Source organism: Pipistrellus hanaki (assembly GCF_964339955.1).
Source record: "Pipistrellus hanaki genome assembly, chromosome: 1".
Taxonomy (NCBI): Eukaryota; Metazoa; Chordata; class Mammalia; order Chiroptera; family Vespertilionidae; genus Pipistrellus; species Pipistrellus hanaki.
This window is the reverse complement of record NC_140503.1, coordinates 9,020,047-9,044,052: the sequence shown is the minus strand read 5'-3', so window position 1 is coordinate 9,044,052 and position 24,006 is coordinate 9,020,047. Positions and strand designations below refer to the sequence as shown.

The 24,006-nt window shown below is 36.2% G+C and overlaps 1 protein-coding gene across 2 annotated transcripts in view; it reads left to right on the top strand.

Moving 5' to 3' along the window:
• The window catches only part of TRIP11 (thyroid hormone receptor interactor 11), a 63,785-nt gene that overhangs the window by 22,048 nt on the left and 17,731 nt on the right, over positions 1-24,006 (top strand). For both annotated transcript variants that reach the window (XM_084883794.1, XM_084883793.1), the window contains exons 7-16: positions 526-891; positions 4,112-4,152; positions 4,969-5,052; positions 5,609-5,821; positions 7,091-10,108; positions 12,819-12,959; positions 13,561-13,754; positions 16,025-16,188; positions 17,297-17,400; positions 18,942-19,041. In XM_084883794.1, the coding sequence (XP_084739920.1) occupies positions 526-891; positions 4,112-4,152; positions 4,969-5,052; positions 5,609-5,821; positions 7,091-10,108; positions 12,819-12,959; positions 13,561-13,754; positions 16,025-16,188; positions 17,297-17,400; positions 18,942-19,041 (4,425 nt within the window). The remainder of the gene's footprint in view (positions 1-525; positions 892-4,111; positions 4,153-4,968; positions 5,053-5,608; positions 5,822-7,090; positions 10,109-12,818; positions 12,960-13,560; positions 13,755-16,024; positions 16,189-17,296; positions 17,401-18,941; positions 19,042-24,006) is intronic.

The following is a 24,006-nucleotide window of genomic DNA, read 5'->3' as shown; positions in this document are numbered from 1 at the left end:
TGCCTCCACCCTTACTCCCACCCCTATGCATATTCTCTACTACCATCAACTTCACTCAGAAGGATGGCACTTTTTTTTTTTTTTTTTTTTTTAACCAAGGATAAAACTACATTGACACATCATAGTTGCCCAAAATCCATAGTTTACTTGAGGGTTCATTCTTGGTGTTATACATTGTATGATTTGGACAAATGTATAATGACATGTATCCATCATTGTAATGATGTCATACAAAGTATGTCGTACAAAGTATTTTTACTGCCCTAAAACTCTGCCTATTCTTCATCCTCTTTTTCCCCTGCAACTGATCCTTTTATTGCCTCCATAGTTTTGTCTATTCCAGAATTGTTATTAAAGTTGGAATTGTATAGCCTTTTCAGATTGTCTTCTTTCACTTCTTTCACGTGATCCGGTTGTTATGCGATTGGTTGTTGCGCTTCATGATGTAACGACCATTTGCATATTACATTTTTATTATATAGGATTGGTATATTTTTTGTTTTTGACTTTATGTTTATGTTCCAGGTGGCTCAGGAATTGCGGTAACTGATTACCCTAAAATCCATGAGATGCAAAGAACTATTCAAGTTCTACAAACTGAAAAAGTAGAGTCTACAAAAAAAATAGAAGAACTTGAGAAACAAATAAAAGATATAAGTAAAAAATTATCGTCTTCAGAAAATGACAGAGAAGTTTTGAGGAAGGAACAAGAACGACTAAATGTAGAAAACAGGCAAATAAGTAAAGAATGTGAAAGCTTGAAACTGGAATGTAGTAAATTGCAGCCTTATGCTATGAAACAAAGTGACGCTGTGAAGGAAGAAGAAAGCATTCTTCCACAGAGCACATCACTGGAAGAAGAGGTGTTCAGACTACAGCAGGCACTGTCTGGTATAAAATGTTTGGAACCTATTCCTGATTGGTGCTTCATTGCATACTACCCTGTTTCCCCGAAAATAAGACAGTGTCTTATATTAATTTTTTCTCCCAAAGTTGCAGTAGGTCTTATTTTCAGGGGATGTCTTATCTTTCCATGCGTTAGGTCTTATTTTCAGAGGATGTCTTATTTTCGGGGAAACACGGTAGTTGTTTTAGAGACAACTAGCACTTTGTATAGCTGGGTACTTTGTGGAAATGAAATATTTGTGAAAATGACTGGAATTTGAATAGAATTGTTTGGTTTAGATTCAGTGTCATAATAGATTACAAATAGGAATTTTCTACTAAAAAGAGTTAAATGTTGTTTAGGTGACTCTTAACTTCTGTTCCTCATCTTTTAAGTATTTGCATGAAACTCATTGACTTAGGAGGCCATGTATAGACATTTTTTTGAGGGAGAAGTGGTCCTATTTCTGTTAATTTCTAAAGAACCAAATATTTCCTATAACTTACTAGGGCTCAGACCCTCCAGTTAGGGAATTTAACCTACCTTCTTCAAAATCTTGTGTTACCTTTCCAAATGATCTCCTAAATCTATGCAAGCCTGAGAATGAAAGGAGCCATAGGTCTTCCATAGTTGTCCATACCCAAGGTGATATTTAGTTACCATACCAGTGTTCTGTGTTACAAAAAATAAGTATTAAATGAATTAGGCCAACCAGCAGTACTAAATTCATGCAAGGAAAACAGAACAAGAGCTCTTCAGCTGAAAAGATGCATCTTATTTTCCACTGTGTCCTCTTCTCACAATAAACTCTGATTATATGAACTCATTCATTCCTGCTCTGGAGGTTTCTAGCCCTTGTGTGTTTGTGAGTGCCCCTCCCCACACCCCCCTCGCGCCCTTTCTTCTCCCCTCCCTCCCACACACACCATCTAGTTGTTTGTCATGAATTCTTGACCTGGAGTGCCAAGTCTATAAATTTGAATTTAAGTTAGGTTCAAAGTGAAATCTCCATGTTCTCCTCTCTCCTTTTCCTACCTTGGTAATTGCCAGCATTTATCAGTCTCCCAAAACAGAAAATTTGAACTTATCCCTTAGAAAGTTCTGTAAGTTCTTAGTACTTCAGTATTGTTTCCCAGATGAGCTGTAGGGTTTCTCATAGGTACTTTAGTCTTGGGAGCTGCCCATGAAGGCAAAGGGAAAGCTGTGCAAGTTAGATTCTGGACATCTTTCTCATTTGACTTCAAAGTAGCTCAGCTCTTTTGAAAATAAATGTATTTAATGTATTGGGTGACCCTTATGAGTTTATTTGCTTTAAATCAAACTTATTGCCCTAGGCCTGTGGTCAGCAAACTGCAGCTCGCAAACTCATTGCAAGACCCGTGGACTCACAGGCAAGGTCTTCAGTCCTCACAGTTGGTCTTCAGAGATGGCCTCATGGGGCAGGTCTATATATTGGCTGGAAGAGCCACAGGACAGATGTGCTGGGTAGCATTGCTAGTTGGTGTCAGAGAGAGCACTGCTTGGAGCAGATCCACATGGCAGCAGGCTGGTAATGCTACCAGGGAGATGAGGACATCACTAAGCTCCTATTGAAAGGATTCCACAGAAAGCTCTGTGAGCTCCTCCCCGTCCCCAGCCAAGGCCAGGAGGAGCTTCTGAGGCTGGTGGACCTGGCCTGTCTCTTTCAGCAGCAAACTGCATGGAGGCAGTACATGTTCTCGAGCATGGGCTCCGGGCTGAAGCTGAAGGGGCCAGCAGCATCGGTGCCCTCTGCCCAGGTCCCCATGCTTCTCCCCACCCACAGTGGACATGCACCCACTGCGCTGCAGCCCAGACTGCTCTGAAGAGCCCTGTGCCCAGCTTGGAGCCTGTCTCAACAGTTTTGTTTGTTTGTTTGCTTGTTTGTTTGTTTGCAGTCAGAATGATTTTTTCAGAAATGCAAAGCAGGTTACATTCCTGTCTAGTACTCTGTGGCCCCCTGGGAAACTTCTTGATCAGACAAGTAATATCTTAATGATCTGTTCCTTGTCTGCCTCCTCAGTTTCAACTCTTCCTATTCTACCTTTCTAAGCTTGAGTCATGTTCAGCTTTCTGTATGGCTCCTTAAGCTGGCAATGTTGTCTCTTAGCTCTGTTGCCTTTGCATTTACTGTTTTCTCTGTGTAATGTCTCTCTTCACTCCTTCTTCTTTGTATATTAACATTCAACACAGGTCTTGTATTCACTCTGAGGCATTTGTGCAGCTGCTTCCCTGGCCCCATGTGCCACCCCACCCCACCCCATTCTTCTGGATTAGGAGTTGGCCCTGTTTGGCCTAATAGAACCTTGTGCTCCCTGTATCACACTGTACTGTAATCATGTGCTTACTTTTCTTTAAAAAAATATATATTTTATTGATTTTTTTACAGAGAGGAAGGGAGAGGGATAGAAAGTGAGAAACATTGATCAACTGTCTCCTGCACACCCCCTACTGGGGATATGCCCACAACCAAGGTACATGCCTTTGACCGGAATCAAACCTGATACTCTATCCACTGAGCTAAACGGATTAGGGCATGTGCTTACTTTTCTTCCCCTCTGAATTGTAAGCTCCTTAAGAGCTACAAAGACTAAATTTTTCCATTTTGTGGTCTAACAGCTGACATCATAGTAAATGTACAGTATTTCCTATATGAACATTGAATGAATTACTTCAGCTAAAGTCATGGTATTCTGTATTTGTGTTCTAAAACCCCTCTGTTTATGTATCTATCCGGAATACCAAATTGAATGGTCTTTTTATTAGTAGTCATGTCTAAGACACTTGAGAGAATTGATAGATTGTATATTGTTGTATAAATATACATTTGTGTTTTAAGCCCTTCCCCCTCTTGGCCTTAGTCCTTATGCTGTTTACTATTACACACACTAATCAGCTCACTTTGAAACAGTTGTTACTGTTTTTATCAAGGCAATAAATATGACTCACTCAGAATACAATTATAATTTTTTCTTATATTGTTTCATAGAATTGGATTTTAACATAGTTTATTACTGGCATTTATATTATGGCTTCTTTGGAATAGTCAAAATAAAAATAACAAACATATATTTAACTCTGAGGGCTTGCTAATTGTGCTTATAAATATACTTTATTTTAATTGGGTTTCACTTCTGAATTGAATTTTAGGATGGAATTATGAAGTTATTTTAAAGAATTCTAATGTCAGACCCACTGTTTTCACAGATGCTGAAAGTGAAATAACAAGACTGAGTCATTTAAACCAGGTAAACAAATTTTAAGAGAGAAAGCTTTTATTGGTTTACCCAGAAAAACCATTACAGTTGCTTATTCTGTGTGTGTTTTTAAATATATTTTTATTGATTTCAGAGAGAAAAGAAGAGGGGGAGAAAAAAGAGAGAAAGAAACAGAGAAACATCAAGGACGAGAGAGAATCATTGATCGGCTGCCTCCTGCATACACCAAACTGGGGATCAAGCACACAAGCCGGGCATGTGCCCTGACCAGGAATCCAACCATGATCTCCTGGTTCATAGGTCGATGCTCAACCACTGAGTCACACTAGCCAGGCTGTTGGGGTTTTTTTGTTTTTTTTTTTTTTAATAAATTCATGTGAACTTATCCTAGGAACTTTTATCTTAAAAATTTTATGCTTGCTGATTAGTAACAAACGTTTTGTATTATAAATTGACAATTTAAAAAATTCCATAATTGAAAAGTTATAGTATATCTCTTTGAATATTAATTAGACAAATGTTATATTTGTAGAGACAGATCCTCTACCAAAATGAGAAATGCATTTTGGTTTCCCTTTATGATATTTAAGGAGTTGTTTCTTTTTCTGATATTACAGCCTATTTTGTAAATGTATTTGTATATTTTTTCAAATACAACAAAGAAATTCTCTCTACAAATGTCTGTTAAATGAGTATGGGCTTTTTAGATGGTTCAGTGCTGCGTGCTTGTAATTTTTACGCCACTAAAGAAATGCAGAATACAAATGTCCAGTCATATAGCTTGCCTTCTTTCTTATAAACTCAAAATTTCCTGTTATCTGAAAATTGTTTTTAACATGTTTACAGGATAATCTCACTGAAGACAATCTGGAACTTAAAATGCGTGTTCAAGTTTTAGAAAAAGAGAATTCATTATTGATTCAAGAAAAGGTGGGTGCAATAAAAATGGAGGCAGAATTAAAATGGTATGTATATTATATATCGATCAGGGCTAAGAGCCAGTTTATATCAAAATAAGTGTTTAGTTCTGAAGGTACAGCTGATCTCATCAATGCTTGTCAGGCCAGGTTGAAGTACTGGGCAAGGTTCAGTATATGAGCCTGGTAGAGTTTCTATTTAGAGATAAACCAGGAGGCGTACAGATATGAGTAGAAAAGAAAGGTAAAGGTTCTTTGGTTTCAGATGAAGTCGTGACAGCAACATACACAGGTGGGTCAGGAGCCTGGAGAGGCATACTATAGTAACTATATATACTGCTTATGTGCCCCAGAATGTGTGTAGTGTGGTGGACAGGAATTTTTAAGTGGTGAGGGGTAAATAGGGACATTCTCAATGGTAGAAATAGGGTCTCTTGTTTGTATTGGTAGCAAGGATAGAGTAAGATTTTGTAATGTTATGTTGGGTTTTGTTTATAATTTTTAATCTTTTAGTGTCTCTTCTTCCAATTGATAGTATGTGTTGTGTTTTTCCCCTTTTATCATTTAAGGAAGAGCTTCACTTATCACTTTTAAAATTAAACAATGAATATGAAGAAATTAAAAGTACAACTGTGAGAGACATGGATTTGGATTCAAAATTACATGACTTAAGACTTAATTTGGAGGCAAAGGAACAAGAGCTCAATCAGAGTATTATCGAAAAGGAAGTACTAATAGCTGAGTTAGAAGAACTGGATAAGCAGAATCAAGAAGCTACAAAGGTAATAAGTACCATATTAAAGACGGTGTGGTAGCACATTCTAGCCAGTAGACTGAACATCAGATTAACAAGCAGGGTGAATGGTGTGATTTAATTTTGTTTTAATATTTTAGTTCATGCTGTAGTCATAGAGGTTGGCAAACTTTTTCTGTAAAATGTTAGTAAATGTTTTGGCTCTGCAAGCCATGTAGTCTAAATTGCGTCTGCTCAACTCTGTTGTCATTATATGTAAACAAGTGAGCCTGACTGTTTCAATTAAAACTTTATTTATAAAAACAGGTGGAAGGCCTGATTTGCCCCATTGGCTGCTGGTGTGTTGACTCCTGCACAGTGTTTAAAGTTGAAAATAAATAACATATATCTTTTACCTTCTTTAGTTTTAAATTCTAATTTCTAAAATAATAAAATGCTATAAAATATTAGTAATTTTGTTGGTTTTTAAAAAACATTTTATTGATTTTTTTATAGAGAGGAAGGAAGAGGGATAGAGAGTTAGAAACATCGATGAGAGAGAAACATCCATCAGCTGCCTCCTGCAACCAAGGCACAAGCCCTTGACCGGAATCTAACCTGGACCCTTCAGTCCGAAAGCCAACACTCTATCCACTGAGCCAAACCTGTCAGGGCTTTGTTGTTGTTTTTTTAAAGAGTTTTAAGAAGGATTAGAGCCTGGCTGGGATGGCTCAATGGTTGAGCATTGACTTATTAACCAGGAGGTCACAGTTCGATTCCCAATCAGGGCACTCGCCAGAGTTGTAGGTTCTATCACCAGTGGGAGGCGTGCAGGAGGCAGCCAATCAATGATTCTCATCATTGATGTTTCTATCTGTCTGTCTCTTTCTCTTCCTCTCTCTGAAATCAATAAAAACATTTTTTTCAAAAAAGATTATAAATAGCTGTAACCGGTTTGGCTCAGTGGATAGAGTGTCGGCCTATGGACTAAAAGGTCCCAGGTTCGATTCCAGTCCAGGGCATGTACCCAGTTGGGGATGTGCAGGAGTCAGCTGATCGTTGTTTCTTTCTCATCGATATTTCTAACTCTCTATCCCTCTATCTTCCTCTCTGTGAAAAATCAATAAAATATATATATTTTAAAAAGATTAGAAGGTGCCTCGTTAGCGCAGTAGGTAGCGCGTCAGTCTCATAAAAAGATTAGAAATAACTGAGAATTATTATTCTATTGTATATGACATTTTATAAAATTGCCTTTAGGTACTAAAGTGAGAATGTTTTAAAGTTAATATGCAAATTAATTTTTTTTTTTTTGCAGCACATGATTTTGATAAAAGATCAGCTATCAAAACAGCAAAATGAGGGAGATAGCATCATCAATAAACTAAAGATAGATCTAAATGATGAAAAAAAGAGAGTTCATCAACTTGAAGATGATAAAATGAACATTACTACAGAGTTAGACGTACAGAAAGAAAAGTTAATTCAAAGTGAACTGGTCCTAAATGACTTGAATTTAACCAAGCAAGAGCTAGAGGATAAAATAGAAGATTTAGTAGATCAACTGAATAAATCACAAAACAATAATTTAAATATCCAGAAGGAGAACTTTGAGCTTAAGGAACATATTAAACAAAAGGAGGAGGAACTTTCTAGAGTCAGATGTGAATTAACTCAGCCTCTTAATCAAGACTCTAACAGTAATCTTAAGGATGACTTACTTAAAGAAAGAGAAGCTGACATCAGAAACTTAAAGCAAAATCTTTCAGAAGTAGAACAGCTCAATGAAAATTTAAAGAAAGCTTCTTTTGATCTCAAAATGGAAAATGAAAAGTTGGTTTTAGCATGTAAAGACTTAAGACTTCAGTTGGAAGAATCTATTGCTGGTAACAATCAGATTTCTCTAGAAAAAAACACCATTTTGGAGACTCTAAAAACGGAAAAAGGACAGTTAGAAGCAGAATTGTGTCGGGCTGAAAAGAGGCTGTTGGAAGAAGCAAACAAGTATGAGCAGACCATTGAAGAACTGTCAAATGCACGGAACTTGAGTGCCTCTACTTTACAGCTGGAACATGAGCGCTTAATTAAGCTCAGTCAAGAGAAAGACTTGGAAATCGCAGAACTCAAGAAGAATATTGAGCAGATAGGTATTGATCATACAGAGACTAAGAACATTTTGTCATCTAGTTTAGAAGAGAGGAAGCAATTAACACAACTTATAAATGAGAAAGAAGTTTTTATTGAAAGACTTAAAGAGAGAAGTTCAGAGCTCCAGGATGAGTTAGATAAATATACTGAAGCCTTAAGAAAAAATGAAATTTTGAAGCAAACCATAGAGGAGAAAGACAGACATCTTGGATCCATGAAAGAAGAAAACAATCACCTAAAAGAAGAACTGGAACGACTCAGGGAACAGCAGAGTCGAGCTGCACCAGTGGCTGAGCCTAAAACCCTTGACTGTATTACGGAACTTGAATCTGAGATATCTCAATTGAATATAATAAAGGATAATCTTGAAGAGGAAATAAAACAGCATCGAAAGATAATTGAAGATCAAAATCAGAGTAAAATGCAACTGCTTCAGTCTTTACAAGAGCTTAAGAAGGAAATGGATGAGTTTAAATACCAGCATGAGCAAATGAATGTCACGCACACCCAACTCCTATTAGAGAAAGATGAGGAAATTAAGACTTTACAAAAAACAATTGAAGAAATCAAAACCCAGTTGCATGAACAAAGGCAGGGTATTCAAACAGAGAATTCTGATATTTTTCAAGAAACAAAAGTTCAGAGCCTTAACATAGAAAATGGAAGTGAAAAGCATGATTTATCTAAAGCTGAAACTGACAGATTAGTTAAAGGAATAAAGGAACGAGAATTAGAGATTAAACTTCTAAATGAAAAGAATATATCTTTAACCAAACAGATTGACCAGCTGTCCAAGGATGAGGTTGGGAAGCTAACTCAAATTATCCAACAGAAAGATTTGGAGATTCAGGCTCTCCACGCTAGAATTTCTTCAGTTTCCTACAACCAGGACATTGTTTACCTTCAACAGCAGCTTCAGGCCTTTGCTATGGAAAGAGAACAAGTATTAGCTGTTTTGAATGAGAAGACTAGGGAAAATAGCCATCTGAAAACAGAATATCACAAAATGATGGATATAGTTGCTGCCAAAGAAGCAGCCCTCCTTAAGCTGCAAGATGAAAATAAGAAAATGTCTACTAAATTTGAAGGTGCTGGCCAAGAAATGTTTCGAGAAACTGTTCAGAATTTATCTCGTATCATTCGAGAAAAAGACATTGAAATAGATGCATTAAGTCAGAAATGTCAGACCTTATTGACAGTTTTACAAACATCCAGCCCCAGCGATGCGGTGGGAGGTGTGAATAGTAATCAGTTTGAGGAGCTTCTACAGGAGCGTGATAAATTAAAACAACAAGTAAAGAAGATGGAAGAGTGGAAGCAGCAGGTAATGACCACAGTACAGAATATGCAGCACGAATCAGCCCAGCTTCAGGAAGAACTCCACCAGCTTCAGGCACAAGTGCTGGTTGACAGTGATAATAATTCTAAGTTACAAGTGGACTATACTGGCCTGATCCAAAGCTATGAGCAGAATGAAACCAAACTCAAAATTTTTGGGCACGAACTAGCACAAGTTCAGCATAGCATAGGGCAGCTTTGCAACACCAAAGATCTTCTTTTAGGAAAACTTGATATTATCTCACCTCAGTTCTCTTCTGGATCATTGCTTGCCTCCCAGTCTGCAGAGTCTCTTACAGCAGCTAAGTCTGAAACATTAAGTGAAGCTCCTCAGCAGGAGATAGAAGAGCTAAGAAAGTTGCTGCAGGAGAAAGATACAGCAATTAGAACTCTCCAGGAAAATAATCACAGACTGTCTAATTCAATCGCTGCCACCTCAGAGCTAGAAAAAAAAGAACACAAACAAACAGATTCCGAAATTAAACAGCTGAAGGAGAAACAAGATGTTTTGCAAAAGTCACTTAAAGAGAAAGACCTCTTGATTAAAGCCAAAAGTGATCAGTTACTTTCTATAAATGAAAATTTCACAAACAAAGTGAATGAAAATGAACTTTTAAGGCAGGCAGTAACAAACCTGAAGGAGAGGACATTAAGTTTAGAAATGGACATTTGTAAATTAAAAGAGGAAAATGAAAAAATAGTAGAAAAAACTAGGGAAAAGGAAACAGAATATCAAGCATTACAAGAGACTAATATGAAGTTTTCTATGATGTTGCAAGAAAAAGAGTTTGAGTGCCACTCAATGAAGGAGAAAGCTCTTGCTTTTGAGCATCTACTGAAAGAAAAAGAGGTATGTTCTGGGTGGGGTATTATGTATTGAGGGAAGGAAGTTCGGGTAGAGACGACTTTTTTACGTTACTCCATTGATATTATCTTTGAAGAGGAATATGAATTTGTTCATTTAGAAATACTTATATTAAGGTGTCGTGTTTTGTTCTAAATAAATATTCTTCAGAGTCATCTGGAAGTTTCTCCCCCAAATTACTAGTTATTTCCAATATTTTTTAATATTGAGTTAATCTTTTAGAGCCTGTTAAGTAGGAAAGGTTTAGTAATAATATTTTCAGAAAATAGAAATGTGCTACAAGAGTATTTTAAGTCCGTGCAGTTTAACCAAATTTTAGGCATATTTTAGTAGCTGCTAGTAATATTAACATTTCATAGGTTTTTGTATGTAAAGAGAAGCTCTATGAAATACATCTCCATCTTTGACAATCTGCAATAGGATATACATTTTACCGTGTGTGTGTGTGTGTGTGTGTGTGTGTGTGTGTGTAAGTGTGTAAAACTGAAGTTTCAGGAATTAGAAATTACCCTTACTATGTGTGATTCTGTATTTTAAAAAGTTTGACATGCTTGCATTAAATTGACTTTTATGAATCAGCCACAACCTAGGCTTTCAAAGCTGTTAGCCATGAGTAGTGCTTTTCACATAGTAGGCTCAGTAAATATCCTAATCCCAGCTCTGTCACTAGTGTGACTTTGGCTATGTTTTGACCTTACTGGTTTGTTTATTCAATAATAAAATGGAGGGTTGTAGCAGTTATATATGTAAAGCATCAGTAGCTTTTGATTATATTTAAATTTTTGCATTTTGATTTTAATAAGAATGTATTGAAGACCTTCTACTACATCATACTATGATAGATGTTGTGTAGGGCTTTTTGGTAGTGTTTATTACTCTGATTTCTATATTTTCAGTGGTAGAAGTTTGGAAAAGAAATGGGACTGTTCAGCTAGTGCTTCTTGAGCATTTATGTACTGCCAGGCACAAGATACAAAATGATTTAACTTCTTTTGCCAGTTAGGTTCTCTATTAGAATCCTAGATTAAGGTTTGGGAAATGCTTCATGTAGTTTTCACTTTAGTAAGAAAAGTCTTGTTTAATATTCCCCTTCTTAAGTAGGTACACTTAACAGTGTTGAGGTGTTCTCCCTTACATATAACGCCTTAGCTTCTTGTGGTGCTGGACTGGAATTGGTATGAAAAAGACTCTTGAGAGCAGAAGCTTTCTATTGCTCACTAACCAAAATTGGGTGTAGTGTCTTAGGGCTGATACCTAACTATAAATAGACCCATAAGGTATGCAGATTTAAAACAGGCTATAAATAGCCTGTCACCTTTTTGTGCTTTCTAGAATTGCAGCTATCACCTTAATTTCATGGCCGAATTTTTATTTTTTATGTTTTGTTTTTTTTTAATTGATTTCAGAGAGAGAAAAAGAGTGGGAGAGAGAGATAGAAACATCAATAATGAGAGAGAATCATTGATTGGCTGTGTCCTGCACGCCCCTTACTAGGGGGATCAAGCCTACAACCCCGCGCTTGTGCCCTGACTGGGAATTAAACCATGACTTCCTGGTTCACAGGTTGATGCTCAACCACTGAGTCACACCTGCCAGGCTCATGGCCCTATTTTTGTAATGGTTATTTTTTTTTCCTCCTGCTGTTTTTAATATATTGTATTTGTATGGAATGTAATCATTCCTTTTCCTAACCATTCTAGCAAGCTGTCATTCCAAAATTGCTTTCTTTCATTAAATTGTTGCCAAAATATTCTTTAGAATTAGATTGTACATATAAAATGACTTCCCTAGCCCAGCCGGCATAGTTCAGTGGCTGAGCATTGACCTATGAACCAGTAGGTCAGTTTGATTCCCGGTCAGGGCACATGCTCATATTGTAGGCTCAATCCCCAGTGTGGGGCCTGCAGGAGGCAGCCAATCAATGATTCTCTCATCATTGATGTTTCTATCTCTCTCTTCCTCTCTTCTTCTCTCTGAAATGAATAAAAAGGTATATATTAAAAAATAAATAAATAAATAAAATGACTTCCCTATTTCTCAGCATCTTGATACTTACTTTCTCCAGCAACAATTGTGAATGCCTGATGAATGGGGACACACACACACACACACACGTGAGCACACACTTTTTTTGAGTGATTTGGGGTTTGTGAACATGTTGTTTAGGGTAAATTTGAAGAGACTGTGTCTTTTGAGTTCTTTTTGCATATATCTAATGAACTTTTTCTTTAAGAATCATTTTAGATTATTAGAAAGTTGCAAAGATAGTACAGAATTCCCATATACCTCACACCCAATTTCCCCTTATTTTTAACATCTTACATTACTATGGTACACTTGTAACAGCAGTGAACTAATATTGATACATTACTATTAACTAAAGTTCACACTTTAGTCGGCTGGAGGGAGTTAATGGGAGAAAAAGGAGACATATGTAATACTTTCAACAATAACGATTTTAATAAATAAATTCACACCTTATTTGAATTTCCTTAACTTTTAACAAACGCCCTCTCCTGCTTCAGGATGCCATCCAGGGTACCACGTGAGTTCTTAGGCTCCTTTAGACTGACAGCTCCTCAGACTTCCCTTTTTTGATCTTCACATGGATAACTATATTTTAAAATTAATTAATGAAGAAATGTCTTTCTTAAATGTATTTTTATTTAAAGCTAATGTTATTTCTTTCCTAAAGGGCGAGACAGGGGAGTTAAATCAGCTTTTAAATACGGTTAAGTCAATGCAGGAGAAGACGGTTACATTTCAACAGGAGAGAGATCAAGTCATGTTTGCCCTGAAACAGAAACAGATGGAAAACACTGCTCTGCAGAATGAGGTATTCTTTCACTTTAAACAAACAGGTTCAAACACCAAGTTTAATAATTATGAAGAAAACTGTCAACATTAGCATTTAAAATGAATTTCTCTCATCGGCGGTTTTTTGCTTATTCTTGCTCTAATGTGCTATGGTAGGATTTTGATCTCCTAGAATGCATTTTGCTTCAGTTCTCAAAAGTGAAAATCGTGATCTAATCATTATGTTGTACATCTGAAATTATATTATACCTTGATTTTTTTTAAATAAAAAAGTGAAAACAAAGGCATATCTTGGATATAAGAAAAAAATTCCCATCATAAAATATGGAAAAAATGAGATTTACTGAAAAAGTAGTCTGTGACAAAAATTTAATCTTTGTGTAATTCCATTTACTATCATAGCCACAGGCATGAGGTCTTACAAAAGAAACCTTCCACATGAATATTCAGGATCATTTCAGGAGACTTTTTTCCTAGCATAAATACATCTTGCAGTATGAGAAAATAATATACAGTTACTACACTTCAGTAATTGGAGGGAAATTTGATAATAGGTAGTGGCTTGTGGAGGGGGAGGGAGCATTTTATAGAAGAAAAATAAAGAAATGTCCTCTATCTAGGTTCAACATTTACGTGACAAAGAATTACGCTTAAACCAGGAACTAGAGAGATTGCGTAACCATCTTTTAGAAACAGAAGATTCTTACACCCGTGAAGCTTTGGCTGCGGAAGATAGAGAGGCTAATCTAAGAAAGAAAGTCACAGCATTGGAGGAAAAGCTAGTTTCATCCTCTAGTGCAATGGAAAATGCAAGGTAACTTTCTCCCTTTTTTAGTCTTACTATTAACAAATCTTGATTATAATACCCAATAAGCATTTTTCATATTTTGCCTTATTTTTTTTCTTATAAGATTTATTTTGTCTATTTTATAGATGAAGAAACTTAGAGAAAAGAGGTTTAGTAACCTTTCTGAGGTCAGGCAGTGTGTGGGGGTTTCATACTGAGGTCTAACTCTTAACTAGATCTGGCATTCAAAGTGAGGTTTCTTGGAATCTTAACCATTACCTAAATAATTGCTTCTCATCATTTAGGAGTTTAGGCTTACATCCCAACTGATTCATTTAGTTTTCAAGCTCCTAAAGGACTAATTTAATTAAATTTGTGTGATTTTATTTTTAATCAAATGATCTGAGGTTGAACAAGGTTTGGCTCTAAAAGGGAGTAAAGGAAGTAGCAAGGTGAAGAATTAAACTGGGTCAGTAAGAATTTACTCTTGGTTTCTTAGAACTTTTGAAAAACCAGGCGGATAGATAGATAGATAGATAGATAGATAGATTGATTTGATTAAGGACATATGTGTCCTTATCTCCCCATTGCCCCCCCCCCCACTCACGCCCTTTTTTCTCTAATTAAAACTAGTCTCTGCCCCCTTTTATTTACCCTTCATAATTGCCAGAATAGCCTTCATTGAGTGGATGATCTTGTTACTCCTTTTTCCAAAATCAGTAGTCTTATTTCTCACTATCACCTATATTATCCAAACTTTATCATTCAGTTATTCAGATACAGCTATTTTTCTATTTCTTTCTACTTTTTGTTTATGTTCTTTCTTCTACCTGAAATTGGGCCTGATCCTAACAGTTTTTCTGTCAATCCCACATGTTCTTCAAATAGCATTTTCTTCTTAAAGAATGCTTTATTTTCCACCCCACTCCTCAAACCCAAAACCAAACCCTGGTGTGATACTTCCTTTCAACCCAAATAGTAATTTGAGTCTTAATAGGGCACTTCTATTATACTTTAGAGTACAGGTAATGTTGACTCATCTTATACTTTCTCCCACCCAAATGGAATGTAAGGTTACCAAGGGTAGGAATGATGTCATTTATTTTGTACCCTTCCCACAAACATATGTTCACACACATAGTTTAATATCTACAAACCTACCTAACAACAGTAACATGTGGTAATCTGTTAAACTCTTGTCTTTACTATCTTTGAGTGATTTTCTAACCAGCAAAATTGAATACAACTCAGAGACATCTAAGGGCAGTTGTCTCCTGTTTATCAATTTACTGCTCTTTCCACAAGAGGGTGCTACTGGGTAAAGTTTCTTCAGAGTAGCTGCTCTAAAAGGACTTTGACAGGCTTCTCAAGTAAGAATTTAACTGGGTATTAAAAACCCAAGAAAGACTATTATAATATTTTGTATATAATAATTATACATTAAGGAAGTACATCAATGACATAAGCTTGGATAGGTGCTATGTAAATCTCTTAGGGGACTCTGATTTATCTTTTGGGGCAGTTGTAGAGGTTATTTAATACACAGAAAGATGATGGTAAAAGATAATTAACTAGTAAACAGATCAGTTAATCTATGGGCTCACCTTAGGAAAGCTGTGACTTCATCATGACTTCACATGTTAACAGCATGAGGTGTCATAGAATCATTGCTCATTAGATTGGAAGCTGGACAAAATGCCTTCCAAGGGCCCTTAGAACTTAGAATTTTATAATAAATTACATCATAGAGTTGCTTGCTATTTTTTTTTTTTTTAATTTTCCTCGTGGTGACAGTTCTTATTTACGCAATGCTGTCTGTAAAATTGATTGCCATTTAGAGTCACTTTCACAAGAAGGATGGTTAAAAACAGGGAGAACAAAGATCAGAGGCACTCTTCAAGTTTCTTTAATGCAATAAAATATAGGTCACATTCATGGAGACAGGAAGTAGAATTATGGTTGCTGGGGAATGGGGGGTTGTTTAATGTGTGTGGCGTTTGGCTCGGTAAGATGAAAAAGTTCTGGAGGTGAATGGTGGTTGGTGATGGTTATACAATAATGTGAATGCACTTACTGGTAGTGCCACTGAACTCTACACTTAAAAATGATTAAAATGGTAAATATTATATATATTTTACCAAAATAAAAAAAGTAGGAACGAGACTTCGTTTTGTTTAAGTTATCTAAATACTATGAAGTCTAATTTGCATTTTTTCCACCAAAATGTACAGAAAATGTTTCAGCTTGTAAAGAACCTAAATAGAAACAGTTTGACTTTTATTCTTTTTTATTTGAAGCCATCAGGCCAATTTGCAGGTAGAGTCATTGCAGGAACAATTGAATGTAGTCTCCAAGCAAAGGGATGAGACTGCCCTGCAGCTTTCTATGTCTCGGGAACAAGTAAAGCAGTATGCTCTATCACTCTCCAACCTGCAGATGGTCCTAGAGCATTTCCAGCAAGGTGAGTAGTATGGTTAGTCTCTCACTGAAGAAAAATTATCCTAGTTATTGGGAATTATGGCTTATTTCAGTGCCATTTTAGATTAGGCCTGGGGATATGGATATCTTTGAAAGGTTACCCACTAGTTGGGGAGGGAAGATAAGTAGCCATCAACAAGTTAATTTAGACTGCTTTTATAATTAAGACTAGAGAACATAAACTATATGTAGTAATTATTAAAATTTATTTTAGTATGTCATGAGCTATTAAGATTAGTGTTGGGTAACTAACTATAAGTTATCACGCGATAATGAGGGGGATACAAAGGAAGAGAGAGCACTGGTAGAAAAGATGGTTAGGTTTTTAAGGTATCGGTTGGAGGTTGAATCCACTTCAAAAAGTTAATCATCAGTAACTGCTGTCCTTTGAAATATTGATGAGCCTATTCTTAGCTCTTCATCTATACTTTGAGGTAATTATGTTTTCTAGTCCTGGTGGAAAATAATTTTTGGAGACACAATAATGGCTGGAGCAGTTTTACCCTGATAAATGAATATGCTTTCTCACATCTATCTCTCATCCTCCGATTTACCCCCTTAGATCATTCACCCATCCATTTGTTTATTCATACATTCAGTAATTACTGGCAATGAATTAACTGCTAGTGAAGGCAAGTGGGTGATTAGGGGATATGAGGCTAATGAAGCAACAGAGTTCTAGTTTTGTGCCTTAGTCATACTTTAAATTTGTACATATTTAGGCCTTCAGGGTTACTCATGGTTGAAATGAATTTTAAACATAAGATTTTAGATCTACTCTATATAATACTAAACGGAACATGTGTACAAAGTATATGGTACTGGGGCCATAGGAAAAGCTTTGCCAAAGAGGAAATATTTGGGTGGAGTTCTGGAGGGGGGGAAGAGTTTGCAAGATGGACAAGCTGGAGAAGCAGTTAGGCAGAGGAAACTGATCTCATTACCTTAATTCCATTAACCCTATCACTAAGGCATGTATAATTGTTGAGACATATGAAATGTTTTTGTTGAATTGTTAAAATTTCTAGTGGTTTAAAATTCTAATTTTATCACACAATTGCAAAATACTATGTAACTTTTTTCCTCTTTAGAGGAAAAAGCTATGTATTCTGCTGAACTAGAAAAGCACAAACAGCTTGGAGCTGAATGGAAGAAAAAGGCAGAAAATTTGGAAGGAAAACTGATATCAGTACAGGTTGGTTGAAATAATTTCCCTTGAAAATATTATTTTTTATGATGCAATTTATGTTATCCCATTAGATTTTTCTTTTGCAGAATAATCCTTTAAAATATTTTTATCTTTATTATTATGCTATATTTCATATATACAAAAATCATAAGATGTAAATAAAATGAACCTTCATGAACAGATAAGACACCAAAGTGACTTGCTTTTAGATTTAGGATAAACTTTTCTAAGTCATAAATTGACACTAGTGGAAAATAAAATTTGTTTATCTGTTATGTTGTTCAGGCTCATTAATATTCCAAATAGGTAAAGCCATATTTCCTATAAAGTTTTGAAATTATTAACTATTGAGTGGCTGTAAAACAGTATCCTATATAATTAAAGGGTAATATGCAAATTAAAGGGTAATATTTTTAAAAATATTAAATTTCTTGTAAGAAAATCTAAAAGATCACATGTATGTAAAGAGGTTTTCACAGAAGAGCAGATCTAGCTGTCCTGTAATCATGAGAAAACACTCAAATTCACTAGTAGTTAAGGAAATAAAAAGTAATGATGTAACATCACTTTATACCCATCAGGCTTACAGAAATTAAAAAGAACATTTGTTACTATCTTTCTTGATTTTCTGTATCTGCTTTTTGTAGCTTTTATTCAGTACTGTTACCTTTTTAAAAAAAAAAAATATATATATATATTTTATTGGTTTTTTACAGAGAGGAGGAGAGAGGGATAGAGAGCTAGAAACGGCCATGAGAGAGAAACATCGTCCATGAGAGAGAAACATCGACCAGCTGCCTCTTGCACACCCCCTACTGGGGATGTGCCCGCAACCAAAGTACATGCCCTTGACCTGAATCGAACCTGGGACCTTTCAGTCTGCAGAGGGATGCTCTACCACTGAGCCAAACCTGTTTCGGCCTTTTTTTTTTTTTTTTTTTTAACTTTTGTCACTATGTTGTCTTTTTGTAGTACTCTTTTCTGATTAGTTCCTCTTAACAGAGTATTGTGTTGTAAAGTGTGGGTTCTGTCTTTCACACTTTAGTTGCTTCATCTTGCCCAAGGTCATCAGCAGAAATGAAAAGTTTTGATGACTCTAGGAAGTCTAATAGCCCTGTTTGTGAAATAGTTTTTACATGCTGCTTTTTATTTTTTAAATATTTATGTATGTATATATGTACCCTGGCTGGAGATTGAGCCCACAACTTTGGCATATTGGGATGATGCTCTAACCAGTTGTCAGCTCTCTGGCCAGGGCTTTACTTGCTGCTTTGTTTGTTTGTTTGTTTGTTTGTTTTCTGTTTTTAATTCTCACCGGAGGGTATTTTTCCATTGATTGTTAGAGAGGGTAGGAGGGAGGGGAAGAGACAGAGAGAAACCAGGATGTGAGAGAGATGCATTGTTTGGTTGCTTCCCTCAGGCAACTGAGATAATGCCCTTGTCCAGAATTGAACCCACAGCCCTTTAGTCTGCAGCCGATGCTCTATAGTACTGAGCCAAACTAGCTAGGGCTACCTGCTGCTTTTTAATGAACTTTTCTTCTTCAGGAACGTTTGGATGAAGCAAATGCTGCATTGGATTCAGCATCAAGACTCACAGAGCAATTAGATTTAAAGGAAGAACAAATTGAACAACTTAAAAAACAAAGTAGGTTTTTTCTCTTCTTTTCCTTTTTTTCTTTTTCCTACAAACTAGTATTGAATTAGTTGTTACCGTCTCCTGTGCATTGGTACAGTTGAGTGAGACCAACTTCCTTTGTTGTGTGGCTTCCATTTCCATCTCCCATTAACGAATTTGCTTCCATTTGAATACGGTCCTAGTGAAATCAGACTCATAAATTGGCCCTGGCTGTCCGGTTAGTTTTCCTTGGTATCGAGGCAGTCCAGTTGTGTGGGCTTGACTGTTGACCATCAAGGGGATTAATTTGATTTACCTGATTTTTATGTTTATGTCTTCTCCCTAATCAGTCCTACTTAAGAATAGCTTAAAGGGAATTAAAGCCATCCTACTTAAAGCCATCGGATGTGTTGCACATGTGTCAAACACAAGGCCCAAATCCAGCCCGCCAGGCCTTGCAATGTGGCCCACACCGCACTGTCATCACTGCACTCCGCTGTCAGTTTATGACATTGTCAGTTTATGACTGTTCAGTAAACCATTGGGCCCGCGATTTAGGCTGGATTTTAGATTTTGGCCCCTTCTCTGATTGAGTTCGACACCCCTATGTTAGAGAGTGCAGTATCATCAAGTGAAAGTAACTTTTTGTGTAATGAATGTCTGGGCATAAATAGCTTTTTATGATTATAGATGGTGCTTTACATAACGGCCACTCATGTATTTTTTGATGCTTATAAGGTTTCTCTTAAGCCTTGTCAGTTCACTATGTTGAGTGCTGTACTTAGGAATATGAATTGGATCTCAGAAAATCAGGTGGTTCTCAAGTGCTTTGTTGAATCTAACATCTGACAAGGATGGCATGTGCTCATTTAATCTCTGCTTAAAAGTCCTCAAGTAGGGCTGCATTTAGTAGGTAACAATGGAAGATTGTCTAAAGGTGATAAAGGGATCTAGAAATGCAGCAACTTGAGTTTTCTGGGTTAGTCATAGTAGCACCATAGCACAGAATGAACTTTTCCCTTGGCCAAAATTTATGTACCACCTAAAATAAAATAGAAATTAGAAACAGGAAGAACTAGAAGGTGGCACAGCAGAGATACTATCATACAACAGAAACAGGACTTGGAGGCTAAAGAGGCAAGCAGACAAGAACCTCTGAAACATGGATACCAAATGACAAGCCAGAGTAAGTGGGCCTACATCCAGCAGGAGTCAGGAGATAAGAGGTTTTTAGGAATTCAGAAAATTATAAGGTAGATCAAGTGAGGTCATTTCTCTCGAAATAACTTCATTCGGAGGCAGATTACTGGCCAACTTCAAGTCCTCCGTTTACTTTGAAGGACTTGGCTAGTCTGGGAATTCTAAATGCTTCAGAGGGCCTGGAAGCTGGCAGCAAGCACACAGTTTTATATTAAGCACCATGGACATTTTCTATAACATTTACTGTATATTAAGTCTTCTTTTACTCTGCACAGCAACTTTAAAGTAGGTAGTACTAGTTCCATTTTATAAGTTAAAGAAGCTGAAATTTGGACTCTGATGCTTTACCTTTGGCCAAAGTTCATGTTATGTCTTTTCTTCCTGTCAGGAAAATGGCTTTTTATAGACTGACTTATATTTGTTCTGTATATCTCCATCCCTTTTGAAGGAGGACAGTATCCTCAATGTTGAAATGGTTGCTCTTATCTGGAGACAGAATTTATTGGGAAAATTAGATTGAAGGCTAGTGCAGCTGCAGCATTATCTGGAAGACATGAGCAACTCAGAGGGAATTGCTATCTTAGGGCAGGGCTAACTAATGGAGGTGAAAAGCGGTATTCTGTCACTCCTCAGTCGGTGACAGCTCAGTGTTGTATGTCATGCTATTAGAATGTCTGAAGCCACATCCCCTTTTAGACATCTACCTGAGTTATTCTTATCATAGTAGATAAAAATCAGAATTCCTACACTACTTAGTACTTAGGCATCCATTTAAGCTCTCAGTAGTAGATTTTCAAATTTTGGTTATAAATGACAAGACTTAAGTGGCCTAGGTCCCTATTCATGTAAAAAATTTACAATTAATATTCATTGTAAATGTATAGTACCTTTGGACTTACTTTGTGGAGTCAATATTAGCTGTAGAAAAAGCCCTAATTATGCTTATACAACTGATATTTGAAAGGCAGGCAAAAGGCCAGTACTGCATAGACAGGAAGTAGGGGGTAGAGAGAGTTCTCTTATGCCTTTAAGCTATTCTTGCCATTTACACTGTTCTTAACATTCTGTTTTCTTTTATTACCTAAGTACTTGATATTGCTTTTATATCTCTAAACCCAAATGTGATTTTATTTTCTCAAAGCTACACTCTTGATTTGATAATATAAATAAAACTTTGATTGGCTTGGTTGTTTCAAAAGAATCATTGTATATTTTCTTTCACAGATCATTAAGTACTTTAAATGTTGATTGATGTTGTAATACTGTACTTTATTTTTAACACAAAACTTGGCCAGACAGCAAAAATATTTGCCAGGAGAAACAAGTTTGAAAAGGACAGATTGGCTTTTGTTGCAAGAAGGTACATAGAGACTTGAATCGTAGAGGCAAAGTATTGTTTTATTTCTAAGCGTATGTTGACTGATGATTAGTTGATATGCAGTTTCAACATTTAAACAATATTAGGAAACTTATTTTAAAAAGTGATATTTTATTCAAAATGCTGATTATGTCATTGCTACCAGAAATGAGATGATTAAGTCTTGTTGAACATGAAAAGGGAGCTATTGTATATAATACCAGGATTAAAACAGTAATTGTTGATGATTTCTATTATTCTTAGAATACGTAATTGTTAGTGCCATGTACGTGTAACTGTGCTTGTGAGTTTAGGCTCTGGGTGGAAAGTATGAAGATGCCTTATCAGGCATTAAATACTTAATGACAACCAACTACTTGGCTTCATTTTTGATGCTGTGTGAGAAACTAGATAGGATTCCTTTTTTCAAGGAAGTGACAGAGCACAGGTACATCATAGGTTCATAATTTCAGACAATGGTGTACAACAGTGTTCTTCAGACAGTGCATATTTAGTTCCTAGAGAACCCCATTAAGGGGCAGGAATATTCCATGGGAAGGAGCTTGAGCAGAGCCCCAAACCCTTCCAGGACTTTCACCTTGACAGTGTGCAAACTTCTCTCTCATCCCCTACCTCCTAAGAGAAAGTAACAATAAAAGAAAATCCTAAGATGATAGAGGTGCTGCTGTACTTTAATAGATATTGTTGGCTTGTCGAAGAATTAGTGCATTCCTTCCTTTTAGAAGTTATTCTTGCAACATTTTGCCAGAAAATATTCTTTTTCTATTATTTTTTCCCTTCCTCCTTCTCTCTCTATTTCCCTCCCTCCCTCCCTCACTTCTTTCCTCCCCCCCCCCTTTTTTTTTTTTTGTTAATCATCACCCAAGGATATTTTTCCATTCGAAGAGAGGAGAGAAACAGAGAGAAACATTGACGTGAGAGACACATCAATTGGTTGCCTCCCACACATGCCCCTAAATGGGGCAGGGATCAAGCCTGCAACCAAGGTACATACTTTTGACCAGAATTGAACCTGGGGATCAGTGCTCTTATCCACTGAGCCAAACTGGCTAGGGCTGAAAGTGTTCTTTTTCAATATAGTTCCAAAGACTTAATTCACATGTCACCCTATTTTTTATTGATTTTTTTTTTAATGAAACAGATAGGTCAGTACCACTCATTAATTCTTCTGAGTTGATCAGAGTTCATAATTTCCATGAAATTGTTATTCATGAGAAAACACACACCTATGTAAACCTACCCTGTTTCCCCGAAAATAAGACAGTGTATTATATTAATTTTTGCTCCCAAAGATGCGCTAGGTCTTATTTTCAGGGGATGTCTTATTTTTCCATGAAGAAGAATACGGTGCACATTTATTGTTAAATGAAAATAAAGGAAATTTATTACCTGTATACGGTATGGTAGTACGGTAGTTGTCAACACAAACCAGATAAACTGTGAATCCTACAGTATCAAGAATTTATTCATTTATTCAGTGACAATCATGTCATCATCTTCTGGGACATCATAACAATCCAATTCCTGAATTTCCTGGTGAATTTCTTGTGACCCCATTTCTTTCAGAATCAGTGGACCAAATCTCTCATGTTTAGCCTGGGGGGGCCTTAATTTCGGGAGGATGCCTTATATTTCACTCAGAAGGAAACTTCTAAGTAGGTCTTATTTTCGGAGGATGTCTTATTTTTGGGGAAGCACGGTAGACTACAGTGGAACCATTGAAAGAAGTGTTATCTTGCTGTGTCTATAGCCAGCTTGGATGTTTTTCTTTTTCTTCTTTCACATCTTGTTCTGTACCATCATTCTTAAAATAAATCTCTGCTGAAATGAAGAAGATGGAATAAATTTGAAATGGAAAGAACAAAATAGTTTTTGTTTTAATAACTATTATTCAAAATGGTGGTGAATTTTGTGGTACACAAAGAAAAATAAGTTTTCATAAACAGTGCAAGTTTAGATTCTAGCTTTGGGAAAATCTTTTAGCCTGTCTGCTAGTTTATACCCTTATTTTAAAGGGCTCCATTACTGGTAGTTGTTTTTGTTGTTGTTGTTGTTTTAGGGAATGTTTGGTCACTGCTTTTAAAAAAAAGTCTTTTATGAGTTGAGAATGGAAAATTGCCTTAGTGTGTTTTGTTTTGTTTTTAAAGAAAATCTAGAATGTAAAAATGAGACCCAGTAAACCTGCTATAGAATGAAGTATAAAAACATGAGTTAAAACTACAAATATAAGAGAAGTTTACAGTATTTTTTATGGAACTACGTTTTGGGTGCTGGATGGCAGAGTTTTTATTTTAAATAAAGACATTCCATTTTCCAGGACATGATTTATATAAGAAAACATATAATGTCCTGTTGAACATAAGCCAAATACATTCCCAGACGCTTTGTTACCCAAACCTTTTGAGGGATTTCTTTAT